This window comes from Manacus vitellinus, unplaced genomic scaffold (assembly GCF_001715985.3).
Source record: "Manacus vitellinus isolate BGI_N305 unplaced genomic scaffold, ASM171598v3 scaffold_12_pilon, whole genome shotgun sequence".
Lineage (NCBI taxonomy): Eukaryota > Metazoa > Chordata > Aves > Passeriformes > Pipridae > Manacus > Manacus vitellinus.
In genome coordinates this window covers 2033524-2046236 of record NW_021938949.1, presented here as the reverse complement: position 1 = coordinate 2046236, position 12713 = coordinate 2033524, and the positions used below count along the sequence as shown (strand labels likewise).

The following is a 12713-nucleotide window of genomic DNA, read 5'->3' as shown; positions in this document are numbered from 1 at the left end:
TTCTCCAACCTCTGCTGCCTTCTCACTTGGGGAAAATGGGTACAGACAAGTGTCCAGACCTTTCCTGGTGTATACATCCTACCCAGTCTCCACCCACCTACACAGAGTCCTGGACTGGGGTGTCCATATTGCCCTGGACTCAATTATTTTTTTAAACAAGAGTATGAACACTCCTTGCTGCAGGGCTGATAATCCACCCACACTGTAAAGCAGATGTAGACCAAATCCCTCCAGTGATTTGGAGCTCTCTCAATATGTGACTCAACTGGCCCATTGAGAAATGGTTTCTAGGTACTTTGAATGGAAACAGGCACTGAACAAAAGAAACTCAACCAGACCAAAGTATTTTTAGAGGTAATGTTTACCTTCAGAACGCAGCAATAGAAGTTAAAAAAAAAAAGCCACAAAATATCTAAAATCTTCAGTTGAGAATGTACAAAACAAAGTCATAATAATAAGAAAATTGCTTTACAAAGTCTCAAAGTGAATTTAAACAGTAAACATGTAGGAAAGCATGGAAAATCTAAAATAAGGGGTTTGTATATGTTGAATAATAAATTACAATTCTAGAAAAAAACAAAGGAAAGCAGTAACCATTCTGACTCAAGCAGAGAATCTTTCATAGCATCTTTCTTTGGGGGAATGGCATTGATAATAGCTGTAGGTCTTGGCTTGACAATTTCCAGTAGCATCAAACACTTTCCAGGAACTGAAAAATAAACTGATAAACACCTCTCCCAAAACCAATAGTGACAGCAATTCAAGACTTTTTTTTTTTTTTTCCTTTTCTTTCTTTTCTTTTCTTAATGGCTAAGAGAAAACTTATCAAACCCACCCATCAATATGAGCTTGTGTATATATATGTGTGTGTAGGATGCCCTTCTTAGAAAGAAAGAAGGTGTTTGTTCGCCAGTGACCAGATTGGTTGGTTCTTTAGCTGATCCTACCTATCCTTCCTTCTGCAGTAGTTCAGAGAATCCCGAGACAACACCACGAGCTGCCCCCCTCCAAACCTTCAGGGGGAAGATACCCTAAGGTGCCCCATGGATGGATTTTTTCCCTTGTGCTTCTAAGAGTGCCAGGACTCTGGGTTGTGGTGCAGCACCAAGTCTCTTGGGTTGGCCAGGTGAGGGCTGTTCTCCTCCAGTGTCAAGGCAGACTGCATTAGTCCTGTCTGTGTGTGAACACCAAGACGACGACCCTGAGAAGTCCCTAGGGTGTAGGTGAATCCCTGTGTGTGATGTAGCTGAAAGAGGAGAAATGTTTATCGTGGCCTTTCTCTTTTGTCTCAGAGAGTCTTCTCTTGCTCTCCAGAATCTCCTACTTCTTTGGCTTGGAGTTGCCAAAGGTAACAAAGACCACTCCTGGCTCCTGGAAACTCCCGTTGGTGTGGAAGTTTTCGCCCGGGCTCTTCAAGTACCTCCGAAACATGGGTGAGGCCGAGACCTCATACTGGGGATGAGCCACCACATCGCACGTGGAAGACGTTTGTGTCTCAGACTGTTTGGTGACGGTGGTGGACGAAGTGATGATTTTGTTCCCGAACTGGTCCATTTCCTCGTACTGCTCCATGACAGTCCGGGTGGCTCCGTAGAGCTTGGAGCCATCGGGCCCCGTCTGCAGCTCCAGGATGCTTTTCTGCCTCCGTGGATTTTGTGGGCTGGAGACATTCAGGGAGCAGTATTCCGAAAAGCCTCCTTTCTTCCCACAGTGGCAGCTGTCTTTGGAGGTGTCCAGGGAGCCCTTCTCTTTGTCACTGGTCAGATGGTTGGCATTGCCAAGGGTGTGCTGTTTCATTGAGCTCAGCCCAGCTTTTGTTTGGAGGGGGTCTGGTCTCTTCTCTAAGGGTTTTGTGTCATGCCCAGTAGACCCAGCTGATGGATTGGTAATGGAGCTAAAGCTGTTATGAGCAAAAGCACCCCTCTTCCCTGGAGAGTCAAGACAGTCTGGCGAAGGGACATCCTGGGGGGAATGTGCTGTCCTGGGTGATTCTGCTGGTTTCCTGGCAGCAGACTCGATGGTGATGTAGGAAGGTGAGGAGGGAGAGCTGACACGAGACTGAATGAGGCGGGGGACCCCCAGCTCTACCTTGGCTGCCTCAGTCTTTTCTGCCACCTTTGCACTTTCCACAGATGTTGCTTCCCCCGTCTCCAGTGTGACTTCCTCCTGTTTGGCTTTGCTTGAGACAATACTGATTTTACGGATATTGCTACTGCTCACAGAGCTTTGGGTGCTCCCCAGAGACTCCTTGAACAGCCCTGACAACCCTGCAATGTCTGACTCAGACTTGAGACTAGAAACAGAATAAATAGCTTTCTTGATGGCCTCCTCAATGTCCTGGATCCGGGCAAGTGTCTGTTCCTTCAGGTGCATAATCTCAGCGCTTGCTCGTTCCAGGTCCTCAAAAACCAGCTCCATTGAGGAGACACTGTCAGTGTCCTCCTTTTCCAGTGCCTCAGCCTTGTCCTTTTGCTTGGCCTGGTGGGCCTTCTGACGAACAACCCACTCAGGGACCTTCTCGAAGAAGCTCTTCAGAGCTTTCACATCCACTTTGCTTGTCTCCTCCTCAAACTCCCTCACTCGAGTCAAGATTTCTTGCAGCTGCTCCTGTCTCCTGAGGTTCTCAAAGATCTCCATAGCTTCCTTGACATTGCCTTTCATGATCTCCTCTTTGTGTACTGACAGCCTCTTCCGACGCTCATCTTCCGTTTCTCTCGTTTTTTTTTCTCTCATAACAACCACTGGCTTCTCCTGGGCAGGTGTCTCTGCCTCCCCATCAAGACATTTCAGTTGCCCACTGGTCTCCTGATGTTGCTCCTCAAAGGAGTTCATTGACTGCTGATGGAAGGACATTGAATGAGACATTTGCCTCCTCTCATGCACCTGCTGCACGACTCTCTGACTATCCCACGATCCGTAAGAATTAGATACACTTTCCCTTTCCACCTTGGATGAGGCGTTTTGTGCAGTGTCATCTCTCTTTGGAGGAGTGGTGTGGCCCACAGGGGAGGTTCTTGGCTCAGTTTGTCCTGGCATATTATTTGTCTGTGCTCTACCAGGACAGATGGGAGGCGATAGTGAAGAGCACCCGTTCTCATCTCGGCACAGCTCTGTGTGCCTCTGAGCCACCTCACCTGGGCATCTCCTTGGAGCAGCAGCTTTCCCACTCACCATTCCCTGCTTGACTTCAAAACTAGCCACTCCATTTTTTATTGGCTTTGAAGTCTTAGCGCTGTCTGATTCCACCTTTCCTTGTCCTGCTTTGTTGGCCTTGTACCTTTCTTCTGCTATTTGAAGAGGGGTTTTGGCAGAGTACTTTGGCACCTTTCTCTCAGTGTTTGTACCCTGAACTGTGACAGTCTTCTTCACAGATGTCTCCAAATTGTAGGATTTTGCCTGAACCTCCTCATAGCCTGATTGTTCATGAACTTCCATGCAGCTTGATCCCAGCTCCGTGGTGGGAGCCTTTGGCCTGATGATTTCCTTCAAGCCTAGAGGTTTTGGAGGCAGGGGTGGAGGGATGGGTTTGGTTGATCTGCTTGTGCTGTTACTTGCAGAGGCAGAATGTGCCTCGTGTGAGAAGTGCTCAGGTTTTGGAGGGGGAACAGGTTTTTTCCTGTGTGGGCCAATAATTTCTGGTTTTGGAGGAGTCCTGGGCTTCTCTGCAGGACTCTGATCACTGGGTTTGCAGGACAGAGAAGGGAGGGCAGGAAGAGGGGTCTGGAGTGGTGCAGAACATCCTTGGACTTCATCTTTGCTGGTTGGTAATGGAAGGGCACCTTCTCTTGCTGCTTTAGTTGAGGGTGGGCAATGTTCTGCTTTCATCACAGCAACTGGGGGAGGAGGAGGAAAGTCATTATCAGCCTGCGACCCTGAAGCCACTACAGCAGTCTGGTTACTAGCGACTTGAGTCTCATTTTTCTTTTTACACACAGAATAGGACTGCCCTGCATTTCTGTATATCATAGCAGCTTTAAAGTCCCCTCTGGAGACATTAACGTTAGACTTTTCCAGCGACTGAAGTGTGGTTTTTAAATTACCTCGGACAACATCCTCCTTTTCTACCAGGCGCTGTTCTGTGGCGGCACTTTGCAGTGCTCTGATAGCTGTCTGTACATCCCCTCTGACAACAACATCTCTTTCTTCTTGCACTGATTGCTCTTTGTAATCAGACTCAACACAAGGGTTTATATAGGTTTTCACGGGTGTGGCAGTATAAAGGCCATCCTTAATGCTAAAATCTCTACTAGGCACAACTTGGATTTCCTGGCTCAATAGTTGTCCTGCCTGTACTTCCTCAGAAGCACTGACCTTTTTGTGTGATGCTACGCTCTTCTGAGACACGCTTGTGTGGGTCTTGGATGCCTCCTGGACTCTGGTGGTGGTGGTCCTGGTGGCAGTGCTGCTGCTCTCCTGCTTGGTGGATGAAGAGTCCTGTTGGTGCATGGTTGATTGAAGGGTCATTGTTCCCTGTGTGCTGACTGTCTGCTGCCTGCAGGCTGTGTGGACCTCCTCCCTGTTCCTCTGGAACTTGCTCTGGACATGGTGTTGAATGTTTTTTGCTTCTGCTGTTGCCAGCCTCAGGCTTTGCATTGCAGCCTGGAGATCACTCCCAAGGGCCTTTTCTTCTGTCTGAGTCTGGCTTGGTCCCCCGCTCACCACACTCTGCTGTTTCCCATCCACTTCTGCCCCCTGAGATGTCACTTGGGTTGGAAATGTGCCTTGCGTCATAGTTTTGGGCTCCTTCAACTGGGCAGTGGTGGCTTCTGCTTTCTCTGCCTTCTTGCTGGCATCAGCCACCCTTTGGATTGACTTTGTAGTCACTTTAAGACCTCCGGACAGAATTTCTTCCTTTCCCACCACTGTGGGCAGGGGCTTCCCAAGACATTGCACTGCGGTGCCTGTCACACCTGCTGCATGCACAGCCTCTCTCTCTAACACACCCTCTCTGCCTGTGCTTTCACGTACAAATCCCTTTTTTGCTCCCTCCATAGTCCCTGGCTCACCTTCTGCAACTACTTTCCCTATTTGTTCTTTATTTGGTAAGATACGTATGTTAGCCCCCTGCACAACCCGTGGGACACTCTCGTCTTCCCCCTGCTCTGCTTGGGCATTGATGAGGGATTGTATCTCTGACTCCTGCTGGAGATTCTTCAGATAGCTGAGATCTCCCTTCTCAATGCAGCTCGCAAAAAGTTGGACATTTCCCTTCTCGTTGTCCTCCCGTTTGATGGTTGCTGCTGCTTTCTGCTCCTGAGAAGAAGCCAACAGGTTCCCAATCGTTGACTTCACATCCCCCTTGATGACTTTCTGCTGGATAGAATGAAACAGGAGGGAGTAGAGAGTCATCTTCACTGATCCTGACTTTGTCTCTTGTAAGACCATTCCCTTTTTGATGGAAGCATCTTGACTTAGGAGGCCCTGTAAAGCCTTGGCTACATCTCCACTGAAGTCCTCTTTGCCTTTAACAGCTTCACTCTGGTCCAGCAGCTGCAATGGGCTTACTTTGATCTTGCCATCTCTGTCCTCTTCTACCAGCACACTCTGTGCTTCCACGTTGGTCCTGTGCAGGAGCTGCAGCATAATCCTCTGCAAATGGCCTCCCACAACCTCCTCCTTCAGGATCTCTGGAGCACCGGGGCTGCTGAGCTGGTACTTCACCATCTTCACACTCTCCATATCATTGGCTTCAATGAGGATCCCATCATGCTGGATCGCCTGGCAAGTGCAGAGAGTCTCTAAAGTCTCCTTCATGGTTCTTTCTTTCAGTTCTATTTCTATGCTGCCTTCAGAGGCACTCAATTTATCCAAGGGCGTGCTCTCGAAGAGCCACGTTGTGCTTTTCACATCTGCATGAGGGATTGCTTCCTGGGCCCCAGCGTTGGCCACCACCTCCTCTGTGTCCTTAAGCGTGTCCATTGGCTGGGTTTCAAACAACCAGGTGCAGCGTTTCACGTCCCCCTTCTGGCTGTCCTCTCTCTGCACTGTGCTCATGGATGAGCTTCTCTCTGCATCCCCGTACAGGGAATCCACAGGGTGGTTCTCGAAAAGCCAAGTGGATGTCCTCACGTCACCCCGCTGAACGTCACTGACACTGACCATCCTCACGTACTTCTTCTGGCCCACCTGCTGGGACTCAAAGAGCTGCTTGTTGGACTGAACATCTCCCCTCTGCACATCATCTACAGTTCTGGGCACAGACAACTTTCCCACTGAGAAGGAGTCAAGAGGCTCTGTCTCAAACCTCCACCGGGCAGCCTGGACATCTCCTTTCTTGATGTCCTCTTGGGTGACAGCCCTGATCACAAACACCTCTTCTTCCTTCTTGATCTGATCCAGGGGCTTAGTTTCAAACAACCACCGGGCACCTTTCACATCACCTTTCATGATTTCTTCTTTCTTCACTGAGGTGACCTCGTGGTATCCCCCCTCTTTGTCCTGGATAGCATATAAGGGTTGGCTTTCGAAGAGCATCGTGCAGGACTTGACATTTGCTTTGCTCATGGTGTCTTTCTGGATCTTCTGGAGCTCTGTCTCGTCCACTTCCTCATGGATTTGGTCAAGGGAATAAGTCTCAAATACGAACCTTTTGCCTCCAACATCTCCCCCCTTGATATCCTTTTCTGGAGGGATTTCCTGGATGCCCTCAGAGTTGTCCTTCAGGGTATCCATGGGGTAGTTCTCAAAGAGCCATGTGAACTTGTGCACGGATCCGGCTTCAATTGTCCCAGCATCTTTCTGGGATTTTGGTTTGGTGGCTGTATCCAAGGGCTTAGCTTCAAAGAACTCCTTCACTCTGGACACTTCCCCAGACTGTATCTCCACCCGGCTGGAATACCGCATGGTCTTTTTCCTGTCAGCTTCACCGACAGTGCTGCTGCCCAAGGGCTCAGTCTCAAATAGGTGCCGGACAGTTTTGACATCAACTCCCTGTAACTCCTCCTGACTGTACGCCTTACTGACTTGCAGATACTGCTCCTCCTGGCCTTTCAGGGAGTCCAGGGGCTGAGTCTCAAACATCCATGTGTATGACTTCACATCAGCTTGGGGCACGCTGCCGTCCTCCTCCTGCTTCTTTTCAGCCTTCTCGTACAGGGTGTGCATTGGCTGGGTCTCAAAAAGCCACCGGCAGGTCTTCACATCCCCCCTCTGGGAGATCTCCCGCTTCACTGAGGGGTGCTCCTCTCCTTCCATGGCTTTGTGATGAATGACATCCATAGGCTGAGTTTCAAAGAGCCACTTGGCTGTTCTGACATCACCAGCCACCATCTCTTGCTTTGTGATCCCCCGTATTATATCCACTTTCTTGATGCTTTCATCAAACTGGTCCAGGGGCCTGGTTTCAAACATCCACTTGTAGTTCTTGACATCCCCGCTGATGATCTGCTCTCTGCTTACAGAGGTGACTTCATGGAAATTGCCAAAGCTATCCTTGATGGCATACAGAGGTGTTGTCTCAAAGAGGATTTGGTTGGCTTTGACGTTGCCAGCTGGAATCTTCTCCTCCTCTTCTTTGGTGATAGGCTCAGCATCAGCCTGTTTAATGCTGTCTAAAGGGAGAGTCTCAAACAAGGTCTTGAAAGACTTCACATCCCCTTTTACTACCTCTTCCACGCTGGTGGCTGGAATTTCTTCCTCAAATGCCTTGGAAATGCTACCAAGGGGACAGGTCTCGAAGACGTGTTTTCTTTGCTTCACATCTCCCTTCTCCTCTGCTGAAAGCTCTACTTTCTTTAAGCGTCCCACCTCAAAATTGTCTCTCAGTGTTTCCATTGGCTGCGTCTCAAATAGCCAGAGTGTGGATTTCACATCACCTCCAATGACTTGTTCTTTGGCTACAACACTTTCTGAAGCTTCTCCTTTCAGGGAGTCAAGAGTCTGGGTCTCAAAGAGCAATCTCTGCTTAGTGACATCTGCCCCTGTGACAAAATCTGTAGAAGCCTTGAAGTCCTGTTCTTCCACTGTGATTTCTCTGATGGCATCCAGGGGTTGGGTTTCAAATATCCACCTTGCTCCACTGACATCTGGCCTTCCAATTTCTTCCAGTGAAATCCCACGGATTATCTGCACTTTGGAAGTGTCCTTGTTGATGGTGTCCAGGGGCTGAGTCTCAAACAGCCAGCGAGCCGTTCTGACTGCATTGCTCTGAATTTCTTCTCGGCAGACGGACTTGATTTCATGGATAGTCCCAGTTTTGTCTCTGATGGCACAAAGGGGTTCTGTTTGGAAGAGCCTGACAGTCTTCTTAACATCGCCTTTTAGCTCCTGGATTTCTGACTTGAGTTGTAGGATGCTCTTCTCCTCCACTGAGGAGCAGCGTCCTATAGCATCCAAGGACTGTGCTTCAAAGAGCTGTTTGGCCCCTTGCACATCACCTCCCTGGACAGGCTCCTTGAGAACTGCCTCCTGCACCTCAGTTTCATCTGAATACAGTTTGTTTAATGTGTCCAGTGGTTGGGTTTCAAAGAGCCATCGGGCAGTACGAACGTCTCCTCTGGCAAGGTCTGTTTCTGACACCTTGGGTGATGCTGACAGGCTGTATCCATTAATTGACTGGCTTTCAAACCTCAGGGAAGTACTTTTCACATCCCCACCAGGAATGATCTCTTCTTCTGCCAGTTTCTTGGTGGCTTGGTGGTCCCCAATGGAGTCGAGTGCCCAGTTCTCAAAAATCCAGCGCATGGACTGAACCTCTCCTGGGAGAACTTTATCCAGGTTCACAGAGGCCTGTGCATTGGGGTCTTCGGTATTAAGCATTTCTGCCAGGTCCTCAGTCACAGCTTCTTCCAAGTTCTTCCTGAGCTCGGGATGCATGTGTCTGTAGAGCCTCTTTAGCTCGTTCACTTGGCGCTGCTGGTAGAACTTGGAGAAGGCTTGTTTTGGAGGAGGCACAGGGAGTGGGTTGAGATCCTGACTCCCCGGAGCGATGACCTGGACTGAGCTCACGGCGGGAGGGGGAGGCAAGTCGTCTTCCATTTTCTTGGTGGCTGCTTTAGACGATTTCTGAGCTTCTGACATCTTTGGGGAAACAGTTTCAAACGTCAGAACAGTTTCTGTCCCGCCAACCCCACGGCCGTTAATGGTGAGAACGGCAAAGGGAAAAGCCAACAAGGGAATTCCGTGCACCTGCTAAGCTCCGTACCTTTGGTTCAGCAGCACACAGCACTCCAAAACATCACACCACTGCACACGCTCCAGGCTCGGTGTTAGCTCTGGTTCCACTGCAACGGCTCAAGGCAAGGCCTCTAATCCAGGTGAGGTGGTTAGTCTACAGTCCCCAGGATTCAGTCCAGCTACAGCATAACAGAGGTGCTCGATTTGGGCTGTGCCACCAAGAGAGTGACCACAAGAATGACGTGGAAAAGGCTGTCTTAGAGTAGTGAGCTAAAAGTTAACTTCTCCTTCCTGCTCCCCTGTGTCTGGGGTAGTGTGAGGACCTGCAGGGAGTCTGGGAACACAGGATATGGGTGCAGGAGAAAGTCAAGGAGTTTTTTGTGAAGAGGTCTCAAGAAGTAAAAGGGGGAGAGGGAACCAAAGTGTCAAACTGAGCTGATGATGTTGGGTAGGGAGGTAGCACGATGAGCTTTTGGTAGCACCATGGGTTGCCTACTGCTCAAGAGGGAGAGCTGGGGAAAGGATGTTCATCTGATTAATGATTTCTTCTGTTGGACTCATGGGTGTACCCCATGTCACCATTTACACAAGAATAGATGGACAGTTATACAATTAGAGACTTAAATAAAGCTCTTCTGACTTGCAGACTTGTACAGATATGAGACTAAGGTCTACAAACTGCTGGGATCAGCAGGCCAAATTCCTTTAGGAGAAAAAACAAGGCTGAAGGATCAGAGGTTGGGGTAACACCCATAGCTGGGTGCCAGGGAAGTTAGACCTGTTTAAACTCAGTCTGAGCTCAGCTCATATTCACAGCAGCATTGGTACAGAAGTGAACAGAGTGGGCTGTGGATGTCCAGCCCACCTTTGAGCCTCCCTTTCTGCATTTTTTTCTCCTTAGTCTGGGAACCCTGGGCACCGAACACTGAACTGAATACCTGCAACCTGCTCTGCCTGGGCGTTTGTCCACAGGGAAGGTAGCTGAAGCCTTTAACCATTGTCTAAAAGAGACTGTAATCCTGGTGGCTTTCCTTTCAGTAAACAGATCTGCTGACCCTTGGCATGCCTGTGCAGTTACGTCTGTGGAGTTATGCCTGGAATATTATTAGTTGTTGCTCAAAGCAGTGGTGCGCGGTGTTATTTCACTCTGTTACACGCAGATTGTTCCGGCTAAAAATAAGTTTTCAACATTAGTAAAAGAAACCCACACTCAGAATACCGAAAATCAGCATATTCTGCAGCAAGTGTAAAATGCAAATCTTTCGCGTGAGCCAACTTACTTTGAATGCACTTTTTAAAAATAAGGGTGGTTTGGTTTTTTTTTTTTTTATCTGTGAAGAACTTCTGAACGTGGGGAAGGGCGACTGAGCAGCTGATAGCTATATTCAGTATTAAAGTGCTCCTTGCTGCCTTGTGTGGGTATTTCAATCACACTCACAGGCCACAAATATTTGGTTAGATAACGGTGCTTATCTTAAACATTTCCTACCTTGCTTTTTTTCTGCCTGTGGGGAGAGTGAATGGAGTTGTCCTTCACAGCACTCTGTAAAAGATATGTGGAGAAATGACATTTAACTGCATAGAAAGACACATTATCTGTATATGTATTTTTATGCATTTATGTGTATTAAGGTGCATATCAACTCCAGAGACCTGAAAACCATTACAGGTCAGGTTTTCTTTTTTGGGTCACTGGCAGTTCTGTACAGATGAGAAAAAAAATCTTATTCCAGGTTGATCAAAAATGTACGTTTCCTAAAATCTCAGCCAACAAATAAAACCCAAACCACATTTTTTTAGAGTTAGAGGAAATCAAAACTAGGAAAGTTTGATTTAGGCTCTCTTTTTGTTTATACTTCAACTTCTAAAAAACAAGACTGATCTATATTTGTAATTGCATTACAAAATGCTTAATTCATTGTTTTGGATTTTTTTTTAATTTTATTTTTTTTAAGTCTTCTAACCAGTTGTAATTTTTCAGCTGCAGTCTCCATTCACTTATTTTCAACTGGAACTGTTTCAGTCTGGACTCATCCAGTAGGGAGTCCCAATACACACTTGAGAGACTACATCTCTGAACACCATAAAAGGTTGAGAGTAAGGGGGGAACAGGAACGTGCCTGCAGCAGTGGTCCAGATATGAAATCGCATCCCATGTTACTCCTGGATCACCACTGGTACGGGGGAAATGGGGAAAATGTGCCTCATAACCCTGAAGTATCCTATGGCCCACTGATCATCTTGGAGTGCGGGATTAAATCCCTGGATTCCAGACTAAGGACTACAAACAGAGGAACACGGGAGGTTGCACTGTACAGTTATGTCTGAGTGTGGTATATATGGACATGTGTATGTGTGTGTGCTGGAATGGGGATAGGATGGAGACGTAGGTCTTGCTCTGGGCTAAATATTTCCTCCATGAATATGTGTAAATACATACACGCAAATAAAGCAGAAATCTTATACATGAATAAACTCTATGGGCTCGTGGATGTAGATGTGTGTGTGCTTCGTGTGTGTATGTGTGAATTTAATATGTATATAATACGTGGTTTTTTGTACACAGCTTATAAATCCCACACATACCAGCACCTCTGATAACATTCATCCAGTATTTTCAAGCGACAATTGGAAAAAAATGCTCATTTTTTGGAAAAACAAACGCTGTGTTTCTGCAGATTTACTTCACCACACACATTCTCTCTCACTCTCTTACAGCCACTTGCTTGGGCGGGACATTGTTGGGATGCCGCTGGTGATTTGGGAGGGGGAGGATGCTGGTGCTTACCGGCTGTGCGGGGCTGCCGGCGTCAGCAGCAGCGGCAGCTGTCTGGGAGAGATAGAGAGCCGACAGCTCCTTCACGGAGGGCGCAGAGGACCTCCCTCGTCCTTGGTGAAGTATGTGGATAGTGTTGTCTGATGTGTCTAAAAATGACCGTGTCCGATCATCTGAAACAGGGACAGACGTGCGTGGTGAGCCCTGAGCCAAAGACGGGAGGGCAGGGTCAGCCTGGAGCCTGGGCATTGCTCACCACGGGCTCTGCCATCTGCACACCAATCCCCCTGGCAGCCCCTGCCCTGGCCCCCCAAAACTTAACATCATGCCCTTTTGGTTCAGAGAAAAATCACGGACATTTCCACCTTCTTCATGGCTGAAATGGATTTTGAGCCTGGATGAGAGCCACGCGTTTGGCAGTGACCTGATGCCACCATCCTGCTGGTGGGGCACAGAGCCCACCCCCGTTCCTGCATCCCTGGACAAGGCCATCACCAAACACGAGTGAGTCAGAGGATGCGAAGGAGCTCCATGTGTTTAACTTGAGCCAATTCCCACCACTCTGCTATGGATGTGCCTCTCAGGCAGTTATATCCATTTATCTTCACCTTTTCTCTGGGAGCCTGTTTCAGGAAATGGAGAGATGAAGAGGCTACAAGACTTGTCCCAGGATGCAGCAGGGAGCCTCTGGCAGAGCCAGAGGACCAAACCCTGCTCTTAATTTAGAGAACTGATATTTTGAGCTGCACCAGCTCCCATGGGGCCCCCAATGGAGCCCAGCATGGCATTGCTGAGATACTCAAGATATTCAGCATTCCTACCT

At 48.3% G+C, this 12713-nt stretch overlaps 1 protein-coding gene across 5 annotated transcripts in view; it reads right to left on the bottom strand.

Annotated features, from left to right (window-relative positions):
• Positions 1–343: 343 nt before the first annotated feature.
• Positions 344–12713, bottom strand: part of XIRP1 (xin actin binding repeat containing 1) — a 33836-nt gene continuing 21466 nt past the window's right edge. For 4 of the 5 annotated variants that reach the window (XM_018089208.3, XM_018089212.3, XM_018089209.3 and 1 more), the window contains 3 exons: positions 11903–12063; positions 10604–10657; positions 344–9018 (listed from right to left, as the gene is read on the bottom strand). In XM_018089208.3, the coding sequence (XP_017944697.3) occupies positions 1321–9018; positions 10604–10657; positions 11903–12063 (7913 nt within the window). In that variant the 3' untranslated portion in view covers positions 344–1320. Of the gene's footprint in view, positions 9019–9142; positions 9531–10603; positions 10658–11902; positions 12064–12713 lie in introns of those variants that run through there. The other variant, XM_018089214.3, reaches the window with a different exon arrangement.